The sequence below is a fragment of the Echeneis naucrates genome, chromosome 16 (genome assembly GCF_900963305.1).
Source record: "Echeneis naucrates chromosome 16, fEcheNa1.1, whole genome shotgun sequence".
NCBI classification, from domain to species: Eukaryota; Metazoa; Chordata; class Actinopteri; order Carangiformes; family Echeneidae; genus Echeneis; species Echeneis naucrates.
Window position 1 is genome coordinate 4138249 of NC_042526.1, and position 26937 is coordinate 4165185.

General features: G+C 39.3%; 1 protein-coding gene across 1 annotated transcript in view; it reads right to left on the bottom strand.

The window, feature by feature from the left end:
- Window positions 1-25849, bottom strand: part of hydin (HYDIN axonemal central pair apparatus protein) — a 54500-nt gene extending 28651 nt beyond the window's left edge. Inside the window, exons 1-22 of the mRNA XM_029522395.1 lie at window positions 25748-25849; window positions 24305-24478; window positions 22604-22723; window positions 22044-22178; window positions 20958-21157; window positions 20580-20704; window positions 13847-13983; window positions 12510-12609; window positions 11145-11263; window positions 10481-10704; window positions 10237-10304; window positions 9830-10071; window positions 9400-9500; window positions 8550-8685; window positions 7653-7817; window positions 7407-7559; window positions 4566-4804; window positions 4164-4452; window positions 3911-4054; window positions 3667-3810; window positions 2601-2693; window positions 2126-2346 (exon numbers count right to left, since the gene is read on the bottom strand). Coding sequence (XP_029378255.1) covers window positions 2126-2346; window positions 2601-2693; window positions 3667-3810; window positions 3911-4054; window positions 4164-4452; window positions 4566-4804; window positions 7407-7559; window positions 7653-7817; window positions 8550-8685; window positions 9400-9500; window positions 9830-10071; window positions 10237-10304; window positions 10481-10704; window positions 11145-11263; window positions 12510-12609; window positions 13847-13983; window positions 20580-20704; window positions 20958-21157; window positions 22044-22178; window positions 22604-22723; window positions 24305-24478; window positions 25748-25849 — 3431 coding nt within the window. The remainder of the gene's footprint in view (window positions 1-2125; window positions 2347-2600; window positions 2694-3666; window positions 3811-3910; window positions 4055-4163; window positions 4453-4565; window positions 4805-7406; window positions 7560-7652; window positions 7818-8549; window positions 8686-9399; window positions 9501-9829; window positions 10072-10236; window positions 10305-10480; window positions 10705-11144; window positions 11264-12509; window positions 12610-13846; window positions 13984-20579; window positions 20705-20957; window positions 21158-22043; window positions 22179-22603; window positions 22724-24304; window positions 24479-25747) is intronic.
- Window positions 25850-26937: the final 1088 nt, after the last annotated feature.

Here is a 26937-nt window from a genome sequence, read left to right on the forward strand (position 1 = left end):
TTAGCAAGATGGCCTATGAGACAGATTGTTAGGAGAGGTCACAATCTGAGAGGGATAAAGAAAGAGAAGAGAAGGGAATCTTGATAAAGACTGGGTAGAGAGCAGAAGTACAGTCAGAGGCAGCAGCAGAGCAGGGGAACACTAAAGAGAGAGAAAAAAAAAGATAAATAGGTGATGTAAAAAACCTAAGATGAGGCCGAGGAGGCAAGTGAAAAGGAAGTAAAGCAGTAGATGAAAGAGAGGGAAGAAAACAAGACAGTGGAGGGTGATAAATCTTGTAGAGCTGTAGCAGTGAATTGGTTCATGGCCATGGACAGACAGACTACTATGGTATTCAGTCCATAGCAACAGAGAGCAGCTGGGCCAGAGGCTGAAGCAAGGTACGCTGTCATGTTTGTAAACTACACAATCAGTAGATATGGCTTCCCCAGCAAATTTCTAATGGCTTTGGCTTTAAATATACCGAGTTCAATGTTTAGCTTTGATACTAACTTATCTTGAAGGACAGTTTTAATATACAGTATGAGATGGCTGAGTTGCACTCTGCTCTTGTACCTGAATTCTATCTCTTCAGGATCCATAATGTTTTACATTATTTCTTTTATGGAACATTTTAAAAATGATGCAGGAATTACAGTACTGCAGCAACACCTGAGTGTTAGGCTGTACGTATATTCTGTAAATAAAACTGTAAAAAAAACAAAAACAAAACATCATCATTTGCAGTCAAATCTTTCTTATCTTTAACTTCAAACTTTATCACCTCATGAAGTTGTAACAGAAAGAGCTTTGCCAGAATTTCTATACTGGAACATCTACAGATCAAATTCTTGTTGATGAGGTCATAGTGGCCAATTGCAAACAATTAACACACGTGAGTTCCATTTCTGTGCAGATAAAAGCAGCCCTTCCATCCGTTTCTGGAGGAAGGAGAAACAGCTCATCCCTACCAGCTGGGAGACCAGGTGCTGGTCAAAGATCTGAGAAGACACCATTGGACACCATTCTCCAAGGTGGAAGGTTCCATATCAGGCTGTGTCGCCTGCAGATTCTCTTAATCAACGGTCTCAGTGGGGAATAGGCTACAAAGAGGGGATGATGCTCTAGACACGCTCGTCTCAAACCTGATGAAAAAAAAATCAGCGGTCTCCCTCAGATTTACTGATGAGAAGATCCAAATGGGATGCTGCTGCCTCCATGAAGACATCTAAAGATTGATAATATGATAATATGATGTGTGTGCTGCTGATAAGGAAAAGTCGTCAGCAGTTCGTAATTCGAAACAACAACTGCTACTGTGAAAACCAGCGGTAAGTCATCTGAATCCTCTGTGCCTATGCTGGTCAACATGACTTGAACTTGAGCCATTCAAAAGCCCTATATAACTGTATATAACTATCCTCCTGTGCGTAAGTTTTGTCTCCTATATTATTATGTAATATACACATTCCTTCCAACCAATCAGTGGTCTTTGTGTGTTTACTAAATTGGGGTTCAGAGTGTTTTTAGGTGAAAACTTCCACCACTAACCTCTATATTTTATATGTTATGTTATATATGTTTGAAATGTTCTGTTACCAAATGGCTACATAGCTCTGGCAGAGCTTTCATAATCTATTATTGCATCATTTCCAGGTAATAGACTCTTCAGGTACAGCACTGTTTCATTTTTGACATTTCCTGTAAGAAGAAATCACTTTTGCTGCGTCTTTGAGGTTTTAGTCGGCCACATATCTGAGTTTTTCTAAATTTTTGATGAAATCTCTGTAAAAACAATAAATAAATATCAACAAAGCCTTCCCCTGCTTGGGAGAATATTCTGTACAGACAGTGCGACTGTGTTATGTGTAAATATCCTTTGGAATTAGTTTGATCTTCCATTCAATCTGCTGTTTTTACCTAATTATTCTGCTTGATAAAGCATTACCTTCGCTGCCTTAGTGTAACGCTTCAAAAAAACTGGTGGTTATTTATATTAAAATACATTGAAGAATAACCTCCAAGCTCTAAGTGGCACACCTATGGGCGGGATTTGGATTGCAGCTGTACATCACTTACTATCCTTGATAGTGTGGAGGTAAAGTAAATATAAGTAACAGTGTGTGGGCACTTTCAGCGTATCTACCTGATGGTAGATGCTTTCTGGTCTTCCAGGAAGGCCCAGCGGTAGAACACAGGCAATGGGGAGCAGTTGGTGATTGTGATTACTCTGTGAGTTTCTGTACAGTTCAGCACACAGCCAAAATCTACTGTTGTCGAGGAGAACTGGAGGTTGGGAAAGTGAACCTCGGCGTGCAGCTCCACCATGTCTTGCTGTGGGTGTCCCTGGTAGTGCACCTCAAGGAACTGGAGAAAACAGGAACATCAAGAAAGGACATATATTATGTTTGCAAATAAGATAATCCTTCTCATCGGCACTTCTCATCACCTTTCTCAGATTATTTGAGTTGTTGGATTAATGGCCTGCAAAAGTGAAAGTATACAATTTAGACATATAGCCACTGCCATGTGTGTTAAGACACAGTGAGCCCAAAAAGACAACACTGCAACAGATGCAAAGCATTACAAAAACAATAAAAAAAAAAGAACATCACTGTTACCTCATTCATGACATGTGAGATGCAATCTTGACAACAAACTGGATTAAAGCATACCCACAGTTCAGCCTGTCTCCCTTCCCCTAAAACCAGGGACTGAACAAAAAACAAAACAAAACAGTACATTGGTAAAAATATGAAACATCCATGTATCAAAGCAGACACACCAATGCCAAATTATTTAGGATCAGAGACTTAGTAAACTAATCTACACAATATAAGACTTCCACTTTTTGGATTTAGACTTGCACGGTCGATTAGAAATAATTAAATCAATTTCTTATCTGATGACTCCCAAAGCATAAGTTCACAACCCTCACAACCTTTTTTAAGTTTAATTAAACTTCTATTGTAATCTTGCAAGGAACCAGGTTTATCAAAATATCCTGCAACTATTTAACTCCACTCAAAGACCTGCCAGGGCCTTGAAAACCATTTTAACGTGGATTCCAATCCTGCATTTTCATCAAACAGAATGGAAGTTAGAGCTCTGGTGAAATAAAAACATGTGCAATGTAGGAATACATGAACTGAACGTGTGCCTTGGTTATCACAGAGTAATTTCATAGATGACGGTGCAGTTGAGTAAAAGTCATCAACATTTTGTTCAAAAGGACTCAACACCAAAACTGAAGGGGAATGAACAAAATGAAGTTTCTTCTTCTTTTGTAGTGTGTGCATACATTCTCATTTTCCCAAGAGCCTAAATTCCAGAAATAAGATATTGTTTTTACTGCCTGAATTTCAAATGAAAATAAATGTTTTAGATGATTACTACCACTACTTTACACGACAGCTGGTATTAGTATCTTTAGTAGGGGAAGTTAATCCATTTAAAAAAAAAATAAAATACTTATTTACTTTCAATAAATGTAACTGTTTAGATTTACAAACTCTCAGCGAAAGTTTGTGTCCACTACTAAAGATTATACATACTAAACTTGTATCCCTCTAAAACTGATTTAGAGGTCTTCAATGTATGAGAACTAACACTAGACAGCAATTTTAATCAAATTTTAATGTGTTGATTTATTTATTCCTCCAACATTGAAGAATTAACTGAGTTTACCTTTGTGGTAGCTGAGTTATATTCTCCTGTAGCCTCACACAGAGAAAATGGCTCCACTACAGAGAGTTTCATGGAAAGAGTCAGTGATGACACATTCTTCAAGACCAGTTTCTCATATAGTGGGGTTAGATTTTTTCCTGGGACCTGAAAGAAATACACATTTCTGTTTCAGCATTTAATCCAATAATATAAACCATGCTAAAAATATCTTTCAGAGATCGCCGTTCATGATCCTTTGACCAACCTTCTGTACGCAGAAGTTCAGCTGCTTAGGAGAAATGTTGAGCATAGGAGCAACAAAACGACATGTGACATCTACAGACATGATGAGCTCAGAACAGCCCTGGCGTCCCACAATGCCATGGCACACCAGACGTTCCCGTACAACCTGAAAAAACAAAATGCATTGCAAGGCAATGCAACATTCTTAAAATATCAAATCAAGTGGATGCAAACTGCCTGTATTTATCCACTTTCCAGGAAGGAAACTATCTGACCTTGGAGGAGTCTGAAGATCCTGTCAGCACCATGTCAACAGAGCAGCCTGGGAAAAGCTCCACTCGGGATGGGCTGAGGCTGAACACTGGCTTCTCTCTGCTAGAAGAGAGTAAAGATCCCCGGCTCAGGACATTTTTCTTCTTGGGAGTTGGGATGGAGGGCAGGAAGGTTCGCCCAGACAAGCTGTCCTCTTCACGGTTTTTTGTAAAGCCATTATTCCGCCAGTACAACCGGTGTACCCGTTGGCCTTGGTTGGTCAACTTAAAGCGGTATTCACATGACCCATGGCTTATTGGGCAAAGAGAGGAAAGCAAGGATTTAAATACAGTTAGCACTACATTATCAGTTCGAGATCATCATATAATTTACATTTAAGTCAAAATGTAATGATAGGATTCTACCTGAAGTGTGTTCCTAAGTCAAGGCTTGGAGCAAAAGGCCTGTCGCTCATGATTGTAGTGCCATAGCCTGTGGCAGACAGAGGAATCATGTGTCTTCGATCATCTTGGACGGACACTTCCAGCCTGTCCTGGAAATGCATGCTGTCCTTCAGGTATGCTACCACCTCAAGCTCTAAATGGCTCTCTGGTGGCACTTCCCCTTCACTGGGCTCAACACGCCAAAAAGACTTTCTTTGTGTCTGAAGAAACAAAACCAGAATGTTTTGGCTTTAAGGATGGCAGTGTTTGCATGTTTGAAGTGAATATATGGGGCATAGCAACACCTACAGCAACTGCTTTCATGACTGAAATGTGATGTGTGAAAATACCTCCCTTGTGGCAGCACCTTCCACTCACTGTTCTCTACAAACTATTGAGATCTATACCATGGATGGAACTTGAAAGACAGATGGGTATATCATATAGCTCTATAATCATATCAGTATCTCAGTGCAGCGTGAGATCTTTGCGGTACAGGTCAAGCAGTGCCTCCCTGCCTGACATAAATAAGATGAAATATCTGCCTTCTCTGAGTAGGATGATAGGTAGTGAATTACATGGAGATGTATAGTAGAATAGAAGGTCTTAGGAGTGTTAGCTGTTAAATGTTTAAATATAGTTCAAGATGTACAAAAGCCATTAAAGCACAGTTAAGATATTATTTGTCTCAACTATTTGATGAAAGCAGAAAAATGACTGCTGCAACACACACTACATGATTCCCATCTCTGTGGATTGTTCAATTGCATTTATTTGAATAAAGTCTAATGTAGTGAAAAAACAGATGTAAATCTAATGTACATCTCCCATCCTTCAGCAGAGCAGATAGCCCTTCAGTATAAATATCTGACCCAGCAGTGGTCAAGATCACAATCAATGTTCTATACAGCATCTCTGTTGATGAATGGCTGGAACATAAACTTTTAATTGGGATTTTGAGAATGAGTTTACAACAGACGCACCGACGATTGCCTATTGGACATTATAATAAAGTCAATGGGGAAAGACGACTGCTCTCACATCCTGCAATTGACATTTGAGCTGCTGTACTGAGGTTCTGACTGCCCTAAAACTGATATTGTACAAATGCAATATTAAGATTAGTTTGATGTCTCAGTTTAAAGCCACTTCTTTATAGAGCTGTATTTGTAGTAAAAGGCCTCACACAAGTAGACAATACTTGACCAGCGAATGACTCTGGGAGTCGCAGATCACTTTCTCAGCGTTTGTATGATCACTTGAAGGAGCCGGTGAAAGTGAACTTGCGTTTGGTCGATACTAGGATGATCATGGTAGAGAGGTGGGTAGAGTTGGAAGAGACAAAAGAGCAGGGGGTCGACTCCCACGAGAGGGGAATAAGATGACTGGAATCTCAATAATCACATCAAACCTGCTGCATCCCGCAGCTTTATTAGAATTGATTGCCTTTGAATGCAGCACAAGTCAGAAGGGCTTAGCATCCAACTCTGTGCTTCCAACAATCAACAGTATATATCACGCTGTATAAATGCATTGGTCCCATAGTCATTTCCTCTGTTGAATATTACAAAACACAAGAAAATCATTGTATTGAATCCAAATGTAAAGCGATATTAAGAATCCAATTATTCAGGTTTCAGGTTGCCTGCATAAAATATAATATCTGAATTTTCCAACTTATCCCTTTTAACAGTGAAAGCACGAGATGATGTCATGAATGTAACACTATGCCTATTCTCTTTCTGGCTTTTATCTCTGAAAACAAAAACAATTTCCACTGCACTAAAGGGTTTCTTCATACAAAGACAATACTGTAATCTTTGATACTATAAAACAATATTTGAAAACGCAGGTCAGGCTAGGGAAGGAGCAGCGGTTAATTTTTCACAGATGATAAGAAAATGTGGACACCATCCATAATATCCAACCAATCTAGTGTGATCAGGTCTATTTGTGTGGCTCTCTGCCAATCTATTGAGCGAGATGTAATGTAATTCCAGGAGGATCTGCATCGATTGATGCTTGAGAACACAGAGGAGAAACTCCTTCTCTCAACACTGCTTCAGAGGAGAGGACAGGGTCACACCACTGCAGTTACACCAGGGTTGCCTGTGTGTGTGAATTTCTCTGGCCGTACCGTCGTGTGTATGTCAGCTTAGGAAGTACTGAGACACAGTTCCAGTCACAAGTTTGTTCTCCCTGGATATCAGGCAACGCTGATAAGGCAATGCACTCTGAAACCACTGTCAGGTGAAGTTTTGGAGAATGCAACAGCTGAACTTTTATGTGGATATTGTTTTGCAGAAAATAAATAATTGCTTTGTGCATAAAATGTCCCAAGCACCAGAAACCACACCAGGGCAATGAAAATTCATCAGTTTCCCAGTTCATTTGTTTCATTTATTAGTAAAATGTCACTATCTTACTGGTCTATAATGGGAGCCCCAAGAGATGTACTCTGAAAAGATAAATTCTCCAGGGGCAGGACTGAAATTGAAAGGCCAGCTAATTATTTCAAGAGCTAACAAAACAATGAGCCTATTAACTCGTTAATTACATATCCAATTATACAGAAAATTAACTAGTCACAGGAGCAGGAGACAACAGACAGGTGGTTTATAGAAATCCAGCTGATGAATGAGCAGAGCCGGACAGGTAACTCAAACTGATGTTGCTTCCACCTCATTATCCTTTGCGCAGACTCTAACGTCTTGCTAATAGTCTTGAGGGCACTTGTGACTTTTTAGTATGTGCATGGACCTGCCATGTAGATTTAGTTCAGCATGCGTGTTCACGTGAATCTGTGTTGGCAGTTGTTCATACCGTGCGGACAGTAAAATAGGCAGGAATAGGTGACTGGTTTGACAGATGCAGGGTTCTGGTAATGTCCGTCAGAACAGGGATTCTGCCAAAATCCAGCTGCGGGTTGTGAACATGAATTTTGGGACCCTGCCCAACACAGGACAAGACCACCTCCTTGAGCAAAACATAACAGAGAAGAGCATGCACACATTATTCTACATGAAGGAGCACAGGTGTTAACTCAAAGCACACACACCTAAAACTAACCAGGGGGGGCTTGACACTGCCGAACACAGCGATGTGCAGAGTCTGGTGCAGCCTTCCAACAGCCTTAGCTAGCAGGAAGACAGGAAGCTTCTCGGAGGTGTGAGGAAGAATCACTCCTCTGGGTAAAGAACTGCCAAAAAGCAGCGAAGGAGTCTCCTCATACTCCTGAAATATGAGAGACCAACAGAAATATTGTTTTTATGTAAACACAGATGTTTTTTTGTTTTTTTTTTAATTAAACACAACTGCCCAAATCTTAAAGTTAGACAGAGAGACCTAAAAAAAACATGTATTTTCTCCATGTATTTCTTAGAGTGACTGGTCATTTGCTGTGTGCGGGAGCCTTTTGTAACTACAGTATTCAAACCTGTCGTTCAGTAGATTATCCCTCCATCTTTTATCTATATGGTTTATCCATGCAAAGCTGCAGGGGGCCGGAGCCCATCCCAGATGACATTGGAGTATAAAATGTGACTTCCTAAAGGCTGATGGCACTGTGTAGTTGTGTGGAAACAAGCTGAGCCTTCAGGCGGATTAAAGAAGATATCATTTATTAATTACTAGTCTTTAGCAGTGGTAGGAGGTGGATTTTACCTTTGGACACAGCCAGACTAACCTTTTCTCCTGTTTACAGTCTTAATGCTAAAATGACCTAAAATGACCAGCTACAGTGCAGTTCTAGGTAGAATTGACATGATTTTGTTCTTTTCATCACCCCAAATATTTGACTATGCCTTTAAGTTGTTGTATTTTATAGTCACTCACTTCTATCACATTAAGTCATTTTTGCAATTTTATTTAGGTAATGAGCCATTATCTCAGTACAGTATCTCTTCTCTGTCATGCATGCAACAAACATACAAATGCTACTTCATTTGTCTCATGGATCTGCTTAACCTGGTCAAGCACGCCATAGCAGGCTGGCAGTGTGCTTGGGTTGGTAAGATGCACATGCTGTTCATAGAGGTAATCCAGGAAACACCTTTGAAAGTCCAACACAGGAGTCTCGACCACAATGTCAGGAACAACACACCTACCAAAGGAGAAGTCGACAGAGACAGTGATAACAAGAACAAACAAGAGGAGAAGATCAGAGACTCGGTAACGGTAATTGTGCTGTGTCATGCCAAAACGGTAATCTATTAATTAGAACTGTTTCATAAATTTTCAATGATGTTGATTGCCTTGAGGAAGTCAGATTTCTACTGCCTTATTATGAGAGATGGTGCAGGTGACATTCAAATGTATTGTTATGCAAACAAGTCTCTGAATATTCAACACACACTCCACTGTTGTGTCGACACCTGTATGGAGGTTCAATGGGACATATTCACAGCCTGTCAAGGCATCAGCAGAGGTTACTGCCAGAAAATAACTTAGTTTAACAGAGAAAAAGGGAGATAAACCTCTGCTGTTTCACGGTGCCTTGTAACACATTTTATGCCAAATCTCATTTTCCTATTGATAATTTTAGAGGAGATAAAATGTGAGTTTACTAGAACAAGGGCTGGTATTTCATTTTTGTTCATCCATTTTCCAAGTGTCTTTCCAAGGAAAAAGATAAGAACTGTTATAGAAAAGGGGGAAGAAAAAAGAAAACTGACTCAATAATCAGTGTTGATGGGCTGGAAGTGGAAAGTAAAAAAACATGCATCGGTCGTAAAAGCAAGTGATTTCTGCTGCAACTTGTGATTGAGTATGGTTGCACATGGACAAATGTTCGACAAATGCTGTACTTGTGTCTGACCTGGCATTGACAGGCAGAGTCATGATCTCCTCTCCAACACCTTCAACGTCTACCACCAGTGCCAGCCTGTACCTCCTGAGTGTGTTGGAGCACAGAGTCACCTGCACATATAAACCCCACAGTCATGGTAGGAGATTCAGTGACAGTTATTGACTTCAGTAACAATAACCAGAATTTAGCTTAGGATGAGTTTTTGGTTGGTTGTAATGCCAGTTTTGAGTAATGCATTATAGACATAACTATACCTCTCAAGACAAGAGACAAGGGTTTTAAGAAAACCCAAGTGGTGCTTCACAGATGTTCATACTTTATTCTAGGCAATGTATGGCAATGTATCAAGCACTTTTCACATCTCAAGTTTTGTTCATCCTGAAAGAAAATGGATTTAAAGGGCATATACCTAGGTTTTTTATTTATTTTTTTTATTTACCTTAATAGTGACATCTGACATGGCACGAACAGAGCCTACAGCAGGGCTGACAGTGAACTCCACAGGCCGTGCATGAAGGTCTCGAGCAGCACTGCCTTGCCAATTGTTCCTGGACACCTCAGATACCTGTTTGGCACTGGTTACACTGGGGGATCCCAAACCATCTCCCAGAATGCGTAGTGCAAAGGTCATAGGAACCAGTGAAGTGTTGAACAGCGTGCAAATCAATGTTTGTGGGAAACCTATATAGAAGGTCAAATAATGAAAGTCAGCAAAGATTATGAGGAGGGGGCTAAATTTGACCAATAATAATAAAAGTCCACATAGTGAAATTGGAGAATATCATATAATGTATCTAATGTAATAACTTAAAAATAAAAAAGCCCAGGAAAAATGTTTGCACCTACCAAAAGCTATATCTCCGAAATTGAGCTCTGAAACATTGAAGTGAAATGTAGGACCAACAACACACCCCCTGAAAGACCAGAAAAATAAAGGAAATAAGCCATAAGAAACCTGAGACAGTTAAAGAATTTTTCAACAAAAACTGTGTGTATAGTCGATTTGAGTGGATGTGGTGAGTTTTAATGATAAATCTGGATGTTCCAACTGAATCAACCTGAGCTGAGTTACAACATTTGCTAACTTCACCTGAAGGTCAAGATAAGTGCTTTAGGTTGTCCTGTGACAGCTAGCAGCAAGTCTTCAGAGAAAGTTCCCATGTAGCGGCTGTGGAAGGTGACTTCCACAATCTGGCAAGCCCCAGAGGGGACAACACCTTCCTCAGGACTGAAGGAGAAACAGCGACCAAAAGTTGTGTCGGGGCTTGACAGCTTGAAAGGGGCATCAATCAGGCCTTTGTTGGACACCATTACCTGGAGAAAAACAAGTATCTAATCTACTTATTCAACACTCAAATCAAGTTTTTCTTGCATCTCCACAGGGAATCATCAGTAAAATTTGTTCTGCTGTTATGTTTTGTGGCATTATCTAATTTTCAAGAAGTCAACAGCTGTCTCTGGCATATACAGCTTCACATAAGCTGGATAGCCATGGGAATCTTCCATTAACTTCCTACAGAAGGTGCAACTTTTTCTTTCAGTGGTTTAAAATTTGTATAATGTGATTTTTATGATGGTTTTGGCTGGAGTTTATAAGCCTAAACTATATTAATAAGATTTATTTGAAAATGCAGGGAGAGAGAGAGAATCCACATTTTAGCTAAGAAATATTCAGCAATCTCATAATATAACTATGTTTCAAAGATTTTTCAAAGGACACAGTTTTTCATGCTAGATTTTCTTTTTTTTCTTACCTCATAACAGTTTTTGTCACCAATGAATACATTTTTCAAATCCATCAGGTTGTAGTTGAGCTGGAGTTCAGGTCCTATGCCTTCACTCTTGATTGTGAGAGGTAACCGAGAATCACGGCCTATGGGCAGAAAAAGACATGGGAAATATTCACCACAGAGCCAAAGACACAGCAACATGAAGTCAAAGAACAATAACAACCGCACCCCAGTGAGATTGAATAGGAAGTATATCAATAAAAATATTGAATGTTTCATTAGCTACATTGTCAAGCAGTAACAGGCATCTCTGATTTCATGCTGGTGGAAAGGTTGTTTTTTGTTGCACTGAATTAAAAGTTAGTCTAATTACAAAATTTCTAAACTACCTGCAAAACATTTTATTTGCTGTAGCCTCTTTCTGTGAGGGTGCACAAGAGGGTCCTGAACTTGATCCCAGTCAGGTCATTGCCTGCCTCAGAAAACATGGAAATTAATGGAAATCTGGCCTCCGCTCAGAAGAGGTATGTGAAGGCCACATGCAAATTTGCTCACAACCCTTTTCTACCACTGGGATGAGAAGGATATACCAGGGGCCTCATGGATGAATTTTCGAATATGAAAATGAGAACAAGTAGCAATAAGTCGTCCAGTGGTTCAGGGGTTTATGTGTGTTGTTTGATTGTGGTTATCATACACTGGAAGAGAAGACACAGATGAAAGGAGGAGTTGTACTCTGACAGACAGACATGGTTTACTACCCAGACTTGTCTCTCTAACCTTTGTCTACAGGCACAACCCCCTGAGGGAAGGAAGCTCTTTTATGAGAAAGCCAAAGCTATTGATTTACAGCGGAGATTGGGGGTGGGGGGGGTACAGTCTGCTTGAAGTTGTTAAAATGATCAATTCCAAAGTCCTGAAGAACAAACCAAAGAAATTCGTTTTCTTCAGGGTATGAGGATTTTGATTTAGCAGACATGCTGTCTCAATACAAAACTGCTTCAAATGAGGCCTTAATTCATATCAGATTGTCATGATTTGGTCTTACATTTCAAAATTTACAGTGGAAGCCTTGTGGAAGTTGCTTTAAAAGGTCACATCTGCTGTATCCTACTCAATTTTGGGGGCTGCATTTCTCTGTATATACACTACGAAATCGAAGAGTTCAGTTTGGTCTGGTCATGGTTTAGAAAAGGTTTCGGTATAATACGTTTTATAGCCAAGCTTGTATTTCATTTCATGGAAAGAGCTGGAGAAATACAGAGACAAATATAAACATTTATCTATTTACCAGAAACTTTGATGATTTTTATTAAATTGTGAGGAAAATGTGTTTGTACATGGAACCCTAAATCGCTGTTTATGACTATTTTGCATCTAGACACTGACCTGTGATATCACAATACATGGTTTGTTGGTACAGCTTGGCTTCTTCAGGCTTGAAGACAATGTTGAACTGTGCAGTAGTGTTGGGCCATATTTCACCTTCCTGAGCCAAAGACAGACAGAAAAGACAATAGAAAGGATATTAAGTATATGGGATTCTACACTGTTTGCAAACTTTCTGGCAGAGAGAAAAATAAGCATGCGGGATAGAAGGAGACTTTTTCTCGTACAGAATCAACTGAAAGTAACGTAACAAAACCACATGGAAGGTCATTGGTAGTTTGGTCAAGATAGATTATAAACAACAATTCAATGCATCGAGCACCTAATGCCCGTGCGTGTCTCTGTGTTCATGGTTTGGTGGGTACAATACGTGTACAGACTGCTGATCATTTCTCTCAAATGTCCTCTCAAAGTTTGTTTTGTTGACTGGCCTACATTTTGTTTACTCTCTCCCCACGCCCTTACCCTCCCTCATGCCCTCTCTGTTTTTCATTTGACTTCCCTCTACCTCCGTCTAGGGAACCTGGCTGAGCTGAGCAGAGGAGACACTGGCAGAATAGAAGGGTAGCTATGTCAGGACAGGTCATCCTACCTGGGCAGAGAGGGCTCAGATCATGACCCTTCTGTTACTGTAACTAACTGGATTTGCATGCTATGAATTTAAACGATTTGCGACAGTTCTAATTGTAGATTAGAAAAATCTATTTCTATCTTTACGAAAACAGGGTGAAAGAGGGAGAGGATTGTGAGGGTCACGAAAACAGGTACACAAACACACCACTGGCTCCACAGTTATGCAGCTGTGTGAAAGTGCCAGGAGGTGATCCTTTGCAGCATTGCTTCTATATTCCTGCAGGGTTCTGGCCAGCAGTGGGAGGTGATGGATCGCTGTGGCCTTAGGCTCATGGTGGAAAAGCAACTGTTCTTTTTCCTCCTCCTCCTTCCTCTGGAGTAATGAGCTCTCCCTGGACGGCGGGAAACAGAGAGAGAGAGAGAAGGTTAAAAACAGAAGCTAAAACAGGCAAAACAGAGAAAGACAAAGAGGGTCATAAATAAAAAGAGGCAGAAGAGCAAAGAAAGTTGCAAACATACAGTGATGGACACCTGATCCATTTTTGTTTGGTAAAAAGTAATTCTACTTGCTACATATGCATAGGGGAGGCAGGGAGGCTTACACACACACACACACACACACACACACACACACACACACACACACACACACACAAAGATTAAATTTCTGTATTGTCTGCCTTCTTGGTGCATACAAACCTCAATAAGCTCAGGTCCTCCTCTTCCTGGCTGGGCCAAATTGACCAGCAGTATTGAAGAGGGACTTGACTGCTGTTGGTGAGAGACACTGTGTGTGCGTTGGCCAAAGAGATATAAGTCTTCTTCAACAAGATGGAGTCAGGCTCAAGACAAATGTTTAATTCTTCACTGGCCCCATACAAGCTGATGTGCACATCTTCCCCTGAGCAGAGAAATGTAAACACAAGACATAAACACTCATATCCATGCAAAGTCAATAAGGTTAGATTTAAGATTGGGGTAAAATCTGTAGCATTAATGCATTTAATTTCTTATTCTAATAGCTAATAGCTTATTCTTATTTAAAGCAATGTTCTAAAAGTGCTGCTGTACAAGTGCCCCGTACAACAAAATCACAGAGCAGCCACTGCTGCTCCTCTGAGAGTCTCAGGACCAATGGGAATAAAGGAGAAAGTCAGAGTGCATTCAAGGGCAATCTGCGGAGTGTAGTCAAGAAAGACTGAATCTGGGTGAAATGGAAGCCTCAAAAATGGATCAATAGGTTTTTTATAGTACAAACGAAAACTATAAGCAATCTAAAACAACTTATATTATTGTGCCGACAGCATGTGCAGCAATGCGATTACACTGCGCCAAAATAAACGTTAAGTGGGTAAAATTACATGAGAATAGATTTCAAGTAAGTATGACTTCCCAGTGCAAACTGTTAAAAATTATGGACCTGTGGAATAAAGTTTCAAAGCCACAAACCTCAAGAGACAAAAACCTAGTTGGTTAGTAGGACATCTAATGAGTCTCTGTTGCCCTTTGTGAGAAAGGCCAACAATAACAAGTGACAAAATAAGATGCAAAATTACGTTTTGTATAAAGCCACCAAGAGAAAGGCCTTATGCAAATTTTGTAAGTGTTTGTTTACATTCAAATCAGAGGCACTGGAGCTTTAGCCAATAGAAAAAATTAAGAACTGGAAACTCCTATTTACAAGAATTACAAGAGACTCATGCTATGTTTGCCAAATTGTGATCAGTAACATCCTATTTGCTTTAATTGTGCTCGATAATAGTCTATAACCAACATGTGGCAGCATGAATTAATGGGACTACAGCAGTTTGCATAAGTTTCATGATTTGACTGCAGCTCAAGACTTAACGAAGTTAAAATAAAACTTGACAATGACCTCTACAATGAAATTGTAGAGCTATAAAATAACTACAACTATTAAATTGCATAAGTTATTTCTTTCTTTGCCTGTAGGAGCACTTTCCTTTGCTGCTGTGGGCTAAGGAATGTAAGATTGGTATGAAAATGCCCAAACAACAGTTTTATTTTGTGTCAGGAACACTAAAACAGTCTCCCCCAACACACACATACACACTCAGTGAGCATTACCAGTACTTTAATCCTTGCTGATTGGTTACCATGGTGACACACAACATGAAGTGATGAAGGGATGATGGCAGAAACAATAAGCATGACAGAAATCCACCAGCACATTTGTAACCACTAGTCTGTGTTAGTGCCATGCTGTTAACCTGGTTATTAAATTTAAATAAATTTAAACTGGATTCTGCACATGCACATTAAGAAATTATCTGGTACACATCTGCATATCAACTCAAATTAATTTTCAGCTTCAACTTAAATTTGTTTATGTGAGTCCACACATTGTATTGGATCGATATCAGACAGGCAAATTTGAGACCATATACATACAAACAAGCAGAAACCCAAATGTAACGGTAAGAATGCTCATAACAGAACTGAAATAAAGAAATGAACACAGATTCATACATTACTAAAACATTTTACTAAAGTAGATGCAATCCAATGATTACATAGCCAGTGAAATTATGAGAGATCTCACAATGTAGGAACATAAGCCCAGATTTGACTCTCAAGATCTCAGCAGAGCCAACTTCCTGAATTTGCATAGCAGTTTATGCCAAAAAAGGGAAGCTTGATGTGCAAAGGCTCTAACGCTTTGGGGCTTTTTATCAAGTCTCGAAGCTAAGTAACCAGCATTAAGTGAATATACAGTAATAGACAGTAATAAGACAGAAGATGTAGGAGTAACTGGTCGATTTAAAACTACGTGAGGCAGAAAGAGGATTAGGAGATCAACCGTTGCTGGTCAATGCAAAGACGTCAATCAATCAATAAAAATACTACAATAAACATATGAGGAAAAAGAAGTGCAAGAATCAACTGAATTTCAAAGATTTATCTGCAGATGTGTTGAATTTTCTGAAGGTCAAAGATGTTTTTTAGATTCCTATTTAGGTTTCAGCTCCTCAGTGCAGAGAGAACTTTAAATCCACCCTGCCGGTGCTTGAACACAAGTGATTAAAGGTGATTAATAAGGATCTAAGATTCAGCTCTTCTTCTCTTATTACTGAATAATATGAAAGACTGATTCGGCTTTTACACACATCAACAGAACAGCAGTGGTATACTGTGTACAAATATGTCTATCCCACACTAAAAAAAATGTAAATTTGAATCTTCCATCAGGCAATTATCACTCAGATTTCCATCACGTACCTACTGGCAGGGAGGGGGAATACAAAACAGCCTGGCGCAGTCCCACAGGGAGGCCAGCTCTTTGTTTCCCCTCTGGAAGAAGGAAAAACTACAAAGCCCTGCAAAATCATTTTATGAAGAAGAAGAAGAGAGAAAAGAGAACATAGAGGACAGAAGATGAGTGATCGAAGGAAATGAGGGAGAATGAAGAATTGAGGAACACAGAGAGAAAAGCAATTATCTCCCAGCATCCGGATGCTATGACAGCCGCTGACAGGCAGGGAGGGCTGCAGCTTATTGCCAAGCTTTCATCAGAGATGTACACCAACCCATCGTCTTTCCGCTTCCCATAATTTCTCTGTGTGCACAGCTAGACCTTCTCACCCCTTCAGCTACCTTTGATTGCAGCAGCTTCTAAATGTGTGTGTGTGTGTATGTTTGGATGCACATGCATCCACTTAAATTGAGATTGTGCTTGTGTGTGTTTCCTTTCTAAAAGGCTGCTGTGTTGAAGTCCCCTCTGTGCTATAGCCCTGTCAAAGCAGATGCCTCAGCGCTCCCTAAGAGCTGTCTGTCTCTTCATTTAACTCAGCAGCAGTGACAGAAGAGAAGGGGGGTGGTGGTGGATGGAAGCAGGGAAGGGGGGGTTACTGAAGCAGCACAGAGTCTCTACTCAATTTTAAGACAGAACAAGAATTCTCTAACACACCAGTGACGGAAAACAAGTGAGCTGAGCAAACTATTATTTTTCAAAGCTTCACTGGCTTTTACAGTAACTGACAAAGGGAATAAAGACACAGTGTTTACCTGCTTCACCACATTAACACTCACACACACACAAAATCTTCATCTACAAGTCTGGTATGGCCCCTCAGCAGATTAAAGTCTATTGAGACATGCTGACCTGAAACATACATGAGAGTAGGGGAGCCAGGGAAAGGCGTTAAATTAAAAATGATAGGCGCTTGATGGGCTGTAAGTGGTGTTCCAGACCTGGGCTATCCCTCCAACTATCCAAGCTTATTTCTGCTGAAGTCTGCTGATTTTGCCACTCCTTCAGCAGGCCTGCCTATTTACCTCAAGACACGACACGTAACGCTTCCAGTCGTTGGTAAGAGGAATTACAGGAAACTCTTGCTTGGAAAGTGTCACATATACAGTCGAAATAAGGAGAAGGCCATTGCACAGCTTTAATAGAAGATTGCCTCAAGACTTTAACATACAGGCGTGTGACCTTTGTCCACTTCCAAAAACTTTCCTTTTGGATAAATTGCCCTTTTAAAACAGACATTTTTTGTGCATTAACCTTACAATTTTTTTTACAATCTAATCTGTGAGTACAGTTTTTTTTGGTTTGTTTGTTTTGCAGTGTTAGCAACATCTTCACTTTAGGTCTAATGTTTCCATACATGCAAACACAGAAACAAAATCACTCCACCAAAGCCACATACAGAAATATATTTTTCACTCAAAATGTCACCAGAGAGCTTCACATGAATCTTTTGTCAGCTCTGTGCTTTCACAGCATCACAATAATTAAATGATTAACTCAAACATTTGACTGTAACTCTGAAGTCAGAACAGCCCCTCTCTTATCCACCACTATCCAATCCGAAACAGGTTCTTTTTGCACAAGGTGACTTTGTCATGGTACAGTTTCAGGACTACAACTGATAACAGAATGAGTGTTGTGTCAGCATATTCCTGAATTTTCCATAACAAAATAGGAGCAGTGCATTGTGATTTATCCAGGTGATGCCTGGCTAATACAAATTAAGTCAAGTGTTTTTCGTCTGTGTGGTACATAACTGTTTAACTGTATTTATTAAACATCATGATATTTTCAATCCTTTAGGGAGCTGTGTTGGAAATGAATGACAAGTATTTGTCAGTTAGTAGTTAGAATCTGGCGTCCTGAGTGAGTGTGGTCTGATTCTGATTCGACCATTCCTATACTCACTTCACCCAGGCTTATTTTTATCACTGTTGTTTTTATTTCCAGTAACCAAAATTTAGCTCCAAATTTATTGAGAGGTAACCCACTGTGATGCCATTCATTGGTATGTGAACTGTCGTTTGGAAATCTTGAATTTGTAATTTTTTAGAGAATTCGGAGCTGAGGAAGAGGGAAGGTTGGATCTGGCCTGCTCTGTTTTCTATTTTCCTCCTTCCGTCCTTTCAAAAATGTACATTTTTTACACCAAAAACTTCAGAGTTCTCCATCATCCCTGATGGTCAATGAAATGCAGATTTAAGGCTCTTAGGAATTTGATCTAGTTTGTTAGTTACTGTAAGATGATTAAAGTCCATTGAACCTTTCATCAAATGACTGAATAAAATCTGTCTTTACTTTTACTTTACTTTATCTCCACCATATAGCCTGACATTCATGTCAGGTTTTGAAAACAGGATGGACTAACAGTGTAATCCCCAGTTTATTCATCCTCTGAAATTTTTGCTGAACAGGAAAAAACCATGCACTGATGTTTTCAAGCAACTTGCTCCTTACTTCTAATTGATCCCCTTGTGTGTGTGTATAGGAAGAGTCAAAAACTTTGGCATTTAGCTTTGATGTTAAGGAATCTGGCTGATTGTGATGGATACTGAGGCTATCCTATAAAACTAATGACAACTGGGTGCAACCCTACAGTAAAGTATTTGAATAGCATTTTATGAAGCACTGGCATTACATAAAATAAAATACACAATGAGGATAAATGATCCATTAGATTATTAGATTGAGCTGATTCAGAAGGACAAAACAGAAGAAACTGAATTTCCACCATGTACGCTAATAAGCATAATGCTGTTTTGTTGGTAATCTGCAAACTTTTTAGGAAATAAACAATTGATTTGTTTCCATTGAATGAGCTCAAAAATCTTTCCACCATGTTCAGGGCCCAGTTCTCTTAGGATGTTATAGATTTCCCTTTTGATAAAATTTAAATTTCTACTTTACAGCCCTAAGCAGACACATAAACACAGACACACATACCAGCATGAACACTCTTACTTACAGATATACACAAGGGGTTAGGTTTAAATCATTCAGCAAAAAGACAATTAGAAAGGAGACAATGAGCAGTTAATTGGATCAGCTTGGGGAATCTATATGTGCCAGCTTGCCTCAGATAGGTATGTGGATATTGGGTAGAAAGTATAGATAAGAGCTATGTACAAAATGGCAAAACAGCATCTCAGCTGTAAAAAGTGAACACCTTCCTGCACCCGCTATTATCAGCAATGAGGTAATTACAAAAACCATTCCATGTGTGGGTGTGCTGTTGGTGGGCATGTTTAGCAGTCCTGTTCAGCTTCAGGGTCACTATTGTTGTAGACAGGGAATCGTATTATGTGATGTCAAACACTTTCATCCTTTTAGCGCCACACCATTTCAACAGCTGATAAATCAAATACTGACCTTCCTGCTGTACAGTTTGAGTGGGTTCACATTTGTGTGTGCATATTTTTGTGTGTTAAGGAACAAGTTATTTTGATAGAATATTTACAGTATATCTGACATTCATGGTTGATTTTGATATCACACTAATACATTTTGAAGACACTGAATGGAATCTATTTCTGTGATAGTGTTTGACAGAGACAGGCAGACTGAAAAGCACGTTTGGAAAGATGAGGGAACATCTGGTCACCTCACCACCTATCTTCTGCTGAATATATTAGAAGTTTGCTTCCAGAAGCATTTCATTTAATTTTGAAAAGCTTGTCTGTCAGGGTCACAGGGATGAGGAACCAATCCCAACTGGCATTTCAGGTAAGGGCTGGGTACAATCGCATGGCCAACGTATATAGACATAAAGTGACACACACAACCAGTCACACTCACACCTATGAGTTACCAATTAACCTAGGCATACATATCTTTGGACTGTGGAAGGAAATCTGAGTCCCTGGAGGACGTCCAGAAAGATGCTTTCATGAAAAAAGATAACAGCTGAGGTCATCCTCATTATAAAACAGAACTACCACCATTGTGCGCGCCTCTCTTAACCTTTGAAGTTGCAGGAAATATGGTCACAACCCACACCCTATTCCAGAGCAATTTGTACAAAATTTGGAGAAGTCGCCTGAAGGCACTACTGAGCTATGACATTTACAAAAATGGAGGTACACACAGACTTACAGACGGAAGGACCACCCAAAAACACCTCCAGCCACAGCTGTCACCAGTCCTTTAAAAAGTCTGAATATGTGGATTAAGTGAGCTATAAATATTTCACCTTTTTGTTTGCTTTCAGATGACTGAATTTCTCTCACCAGTATGGTAGTGCAGCAGCAAGTCTTGATGATGGTCTCCTACGGTCATTGGGTGGAAATCCACAGTTACCTGCATGCTCTCACCTACATCAAGGGTCCCAGAAGAGGGTGTCACTGTGAAAGGCCTGGAATAGTGTAGAAAAGAGTAGAATAGTACATAATGAAGTAACATTTATATTTTATGTAACTGTGTACACAGAATGGGGTCAAAAAGTCTGAGGCCACTGGATCAGCATTGAAAGAAAGTCTTATTATGGGGTGTATAATGTAGCTGGAAAAAGGGCTGGTGGAGTAGTGAAGTAGTTTTTAACACTTAACACTTAACAAATAAATACATTATTTAACTCAAGTGTAAACTTGTTCTGTAGAGACTCTAACCTCTCTGTGTGAAGCTTGAACTTGGCCTTTCTGTTTCCTATGTTGCGGACAAGCTGTGTCCTCTGAGCGGATGCTTTCACCAGACAGAGGGGCAAATGGAGCTCATCTCGAAAGTCAAGAATGGCACGTGGCCCGATAGCATGAACTGGGATCTCAAACCGCTCCCTCTCTGTCACACAAACCAGTCTGTGGTGGTAGTCCTGAGTAGAGAAATCAAGCATTTTCAATTTTTATGGTTACTACTTAACAAACCATTGCTGCATTATTTTCAGATTTAACATGTGTGCACACCACACCACAGAACACAGAACAGATACAAATCTATATTCATATTATGGGCTTTACCAGGCTTCCTTTAAACACATATACTGACATGCTAACATGCTAACTACCAGTGAGGTAACATGAACATCATATATTTACAGATATTTGGACACAGTACTGGACAAATAAAAATTTTGATCTGTTGATGTTGGATAAAGAGTCACAGGATCAAATTAGCTATTGATAATAATAATTTTAAAGTTTTTCAAGTCTTTCTACTGATGTGGTGGAACCTTGGTTCACCCTGCTAGTATGACCATAAAAATATTAAGCATGGTCACCACAAGAAAGTTGCTATGACACAAACACGGGGGATTATGTTACCCTAAACATTTACAACACTTCATGGTGACCTTTGCTTCTCAATTTTCACTTTTACCCACAGTATCAGTAAAAGAGACGATGAAATGATTTCCTGGTGTAACTAAATGCCTGATCTTCGACCCTCAACCTTCTGACTCATTGCAAAATGACTGAAAGGGTTTCATCTACCTGTGTTATTGTTTTCATGATTTGCATGCTATCTAGAGTATGTTTTTGCTATATTATTGTCTTCAGTGGTAGTACTTACTTGGGAGTTTTATATTTCTAATATTACATTTGTATCCATACCTTATTCTCTGCATTCCTGCAGGACTGATTACAGCTTCATCTGATGTAAATTCGATATTAAGTTATGTGAATGTTATCATGTTACTGTGCTCTCTGAATCTGGTCTTCTGTGTATAGTTATTCTATAAAGCAATAAAAACCTGTTTGTACCTTATCCTCCTGAGGGGTGAAGAAGACAGTGAAAGTGGCAGACATTCCTGATGCAACCTTGCTACCTGCATCCTTTGGTCCGACCACATGGAAATACTCAGAGTCCTGCAGGTCCAGTTTTACTTGTCGTGAAACCTTGATCGAAAAAAAGAAAGAAAGAAAGAAAGAAAAAAAGAAAAACATCACAAACTCATGAATTTCATTTTGCAAGTGGTGCATATCAGGGAATATGGAGCTCGAGAGAGAAACACAAGTGTTGGTTTATTCTGGTTTATTCGTCACTTGTGTGACTGAACTGATGGTGGCTGGTACAAATTGAAGCAATAAATCTCCTCCATTTCCCCATGCCCTTTTCCAGTCACTCTGCACCTCTGAAATATAACCCATACTCCATTACACAAACACACATGTTGTAAACACAATTTTTTTCTGCTAAGGTCAAAGCTGTCCGATATTTTGACTGCTCTTGTTGTTCTGATTTTCTATATTTTTTGGAATGGCACATCATCTCAGCAGCAATGTTTATGGAGACATAAAACACATTCATCATTCATCCACACCTTGTCATTGTTCACGAGGATCAGTGGTAACTTGTAGGTCTGGCCACTCAAGAAGTTCTGGAAGATCAGCTCAGATGGGTAGGGCTGGAAGAGCGGCTGGTCCACATCCACCAACGACAACTGATGACACACATGCACACACACAATGCTATGACATTATGCTGATCAAAGCACATCGTTTTAAACCCATTACTGTAATGTTGTCATAGTCACAGACACATAACGTACTGCCAATAGTCTATTGGAACAAATGCCCATGGGTGCTTTTAATTCTATTTACTACGTAATATATTAATATAAATGTACCAGCCTATTTTAGATGCATACAGTGTCACATTCTTAAATGGCGTATGGTGTCTAAAGTTTAGCATTTAATCTAAATTTAAATTAAGCAACTCACAGGAGACATTAAGAAAACATAAAGGTCCTGACTTTTAGTACTTATTAAGGATCGAGCCCCAAGAACATTGGATCATCCAATTCCCATAACACAATTCATTTTTCAAGAAGTCCTTCTTTCTGATGCTGATGTTTTAAAAATGTACACCTCAAAGTCATTGCGCAGCTGTTGACACAGGCTGAGGAGTACTCCTCAAGCCAAGTCTACTAACCTTTTAAGGTATGGTACATTTCATGGACCATAAAACTGTTAACCTGCATGGTGGTCTTTTAGCCTCTATGCCTGTAACATTACAAATCATGTATGAAAATAGTCATGCAAGTTCAAGTGTTCAGTTTATTTTCAGGGTGACCCAAAACATCCTGCTGGGCTCCGACTTGTCACCTGCAGTTGCTCACAGTGGAAGCTGGTCGCATTCACATTTACATATTTGACAAGTCAACAGAAAATGTTAGCAGGGTGAGAAGAAAAAATGTGTCCTCATAGTTATGATGAGGGTGCATTTATTAATTTCTCAGGCATTTCACAAACTTCTAATGGCATTTTTGCTCCAGGCCCCCTGTTAAATTCTGACTTTAAAGGTACAGCGCTTTCAGTCACATTGGTTGCCCTCTGCCCATCAATTAGTGCATGCTGACAAAGCAGAACAGCCATAAGTACAGTGTAAATGACCTTTCCACAGTACACACCCTACAGAGGAATAATGATAATAAGTGTTGTTGTCCTTTTCTCATCTCATCTACTTCTACAATGAGTCTGCCACGCTAAGAGTTTTCTTTTTTATTTACATTCACTTACATGAGTTCAGCCAGTAGGGTCTAAGATCTGTCTTGGCCAATTGTTCAATTAAGGGTTCTATTATGAGGTACAGGAGTACACCATAAATAGCATTAGGAAGAAAATCAGAGCATTTGTTTTTTATTCTTTATTGTATGTCCTAAAAGGCATGCAGGTCCTGTGCAATGAGCAGAGAGCTTGTCAAAATTAAAAATGTTGTTTGACTGCAGAATCAAATACCACAATGGAATGTGGATGGAATGATCAGCTGTTACGATTCAACTGTAGCTTGGCTGTACGGCAACCTCCTGCCCAAATTTTTTCTCCTTTGCTGCAGGCTGTTGTTACTGTCACACTTCTCACTGATAATTGAACAACTTTGTAGTATTTGCTTAAACTTTATATGACACCGTAATATATTTAACTGGTTTTGTCCATTTTCCTTTAGTTTTGTTTTTTTGTGTCTAGTGAAAGCATAGGTTTTTAAGAGCCACTTTTTTTTTTTTGCCTGGCTTGGCATTTACTTTGTGATGTGTAGCGCTGCTCATGTCAAGCAGCTCCAGGATACGAGGTGGGTGCACCTCAATGGTGCTAGCCAGGCGCTCCTCTGTAGACTGTAGCATCTCTTGGGTATAAACAGATGGAGTCACCTGCAAACAAACAGTAGCATAGTCTATTATGGTATCTGCACTGATGGCCTGTGGAAAGTGGGAAAAAATAATGAGCACAAGAGTGGTAATTTGTCAAGTTTAAACTGTCAGCTATAACACACATGTACACACACCTACAGCACAGGCCAAAAGTTTGGACACACCTTCTCATTCAAATGAACAGGAAAGTGTGTCCAAACTTTTGGCCTGTACTGTACATCACACACAGACAGGAACATTAACACCAGCAGATTCAATGACCTCAAATGAGTGGACAAACCACAGTATTTTGTGGATAATATTCTCTTGCAAATCTTTATCCGTGCAGCAGAAGCAGAGAGACATTGAACTGCACTTAACCTATTTCAAGGTTGAGTCGGAAGAGAATTCTATCTTAAAATGTAAATCAATAATGTAGCAGTGGGGGTTATTGTATATGCAATATTTAGCAGCTGCCAGTTAGGCATATATTCATAATACACTACATTCTGTTTCCCTGAGACAACAAAAGTGCATTAGTAAACAGTAAATAAATAAATAAATAAATAAAAGTTGTGGGATAATTTGACTTTTCTCTTAATGGCAACATACCTTAGAATGTAAATCCTGTAGTGTTTACATGGAAGAAAAAGGTATAATAATTCGAAATGTTGAACATTGAGTTGTGGACCATAATGACTGCACTACTTTACTTACAAATTAACATAATCAACACAGTATTATACCATTCGCTTATCATATTGTTAATGGCTTTAGTGAATGCCTTAAAAATAGATAAATGAGTACAATAACTAATTAAGTAATTCATGCTGTAATTGAATTATTCAGCAGTGCATGAGTTGCACTTCATTTTTGCTATATGAATTAAATAAAAATCTATTTCATCAACGTTGATCTGATTTTTTTTCTGAGAAGAATCAATGTAAAGTAAAAGTACTAACTGGTCACGTCGACTCTAAGCACAGATACAAGCAGCCAGTCGGAGGGCAGATGATTTAAACTGCTGATCTGTAGTCACATCCTACAAAGCACTGCAGTCAGATATTGATTTTGTTCTTGACAAGAAACCAAGATAATTATTAGTATAATCTGTCAATGAAGCAGCTTCCTTTTAAAGAATAGGGCAATGCCCAAAATGTACAGTTGCCGGAAATCGGTGGCCTCTTAATTCCCGAATTAAATGTGATTTCAACATCCCATTAATATTGGTACGTTGCTCCTATATGCTGTGATGTCTTTGGGTTTCATCATTGAATTCACAAGATTGTGAAAATATTATTTGACAGAGAAAGGGGGAAATTAACATTATATCCTCACCCTTCTTGGCTTGTCATCCTTCAGGACGAGTTTATGGTTGTAAGGCAGCTTCACTTTGCTTTTGAGTCGCTTTGTTCTTGTGTGGATCTGAACGTCTGTCATTGTGGTTGTGTTTAGTAGTAAAAACACCTGCAAAAAGGACAGAAATACATGAAAGTCCAATAAAACTTCCTCAGATTTGAAGGATACTTTGACATTCTTTCAGCATAGAGATTTAAGGTAGTAATTTACCTTCATGTGATGCTTCTGTGAGTTAACATGAGTTATGGTAAATGTATCTGAAGCTAACGTCAAACTGCTGAAATTATGTTTGAGCTTTAATTACGTTAGTTTTCCTGCCACTCACTGCATCATTCCATATTATCTAAATTCTTTCTTCTGTGAATAAACATTTACCTTCATTCGCTTCATTTTGGCCAAAACTTACTGTTTTCGCAGCACTTTCAAAGAAAATAACAGAAAAGCTCTTACCGCTCCGAAACGTTCAATTCCACTTCGTTGTGGTTTGTTGCCTTGGCAACGCGGTGAACAAACGGCGCAGTAACCTGATTCCTGGTTGGCTGGCGGTTTCTTACGTTGTCAGGAACCAGGAAATGAGCAGAAAGCCTGAAAATGTAACCTCCTCATGATGGAGCACACAGCTAGACTGTGTTTGTAACGAAGAAAATGTTTTCTTAAAAATCAGAGCACACACAATCTGCTGCAGAAGTCCCCCCTCATGATGGAGCACACAGCTAGGCTGTGTTTTTAACGGAGAAGAAGTTTTCTTAAAAATCAGAGAACAGAATCTGCTGTAGAAGAAAACTAAAATTAGCATCACACATCAGCAGTAAATATGGACACTTAAAATATCAGAAGTATGATTATATTACAGCTGCGTGATATTATTGCTAATGTATTTAAATATAAGCGTCATTTTAATCTTGCATCGGTCAAAAATACTACTTTACGTGCTACTATGTGTTTTTTGCCACTTCAACTGTCAAAACTGTTTCTCTTTCACTCTGTCAAACACACATGCAACTGAGTAATCAGGAATCGGTGTGTGTGTGATGTGTGAGCGATTAAGAGGGTCACTATGAGGCCAAGTCAGACTACAAAAAGAGATTTGATGGCCCAGTGAGCATGATGACAGAGTGGGATTTTATGGTTTAATCTACAGCTTCACCAATCCAGTTATTATATTACTG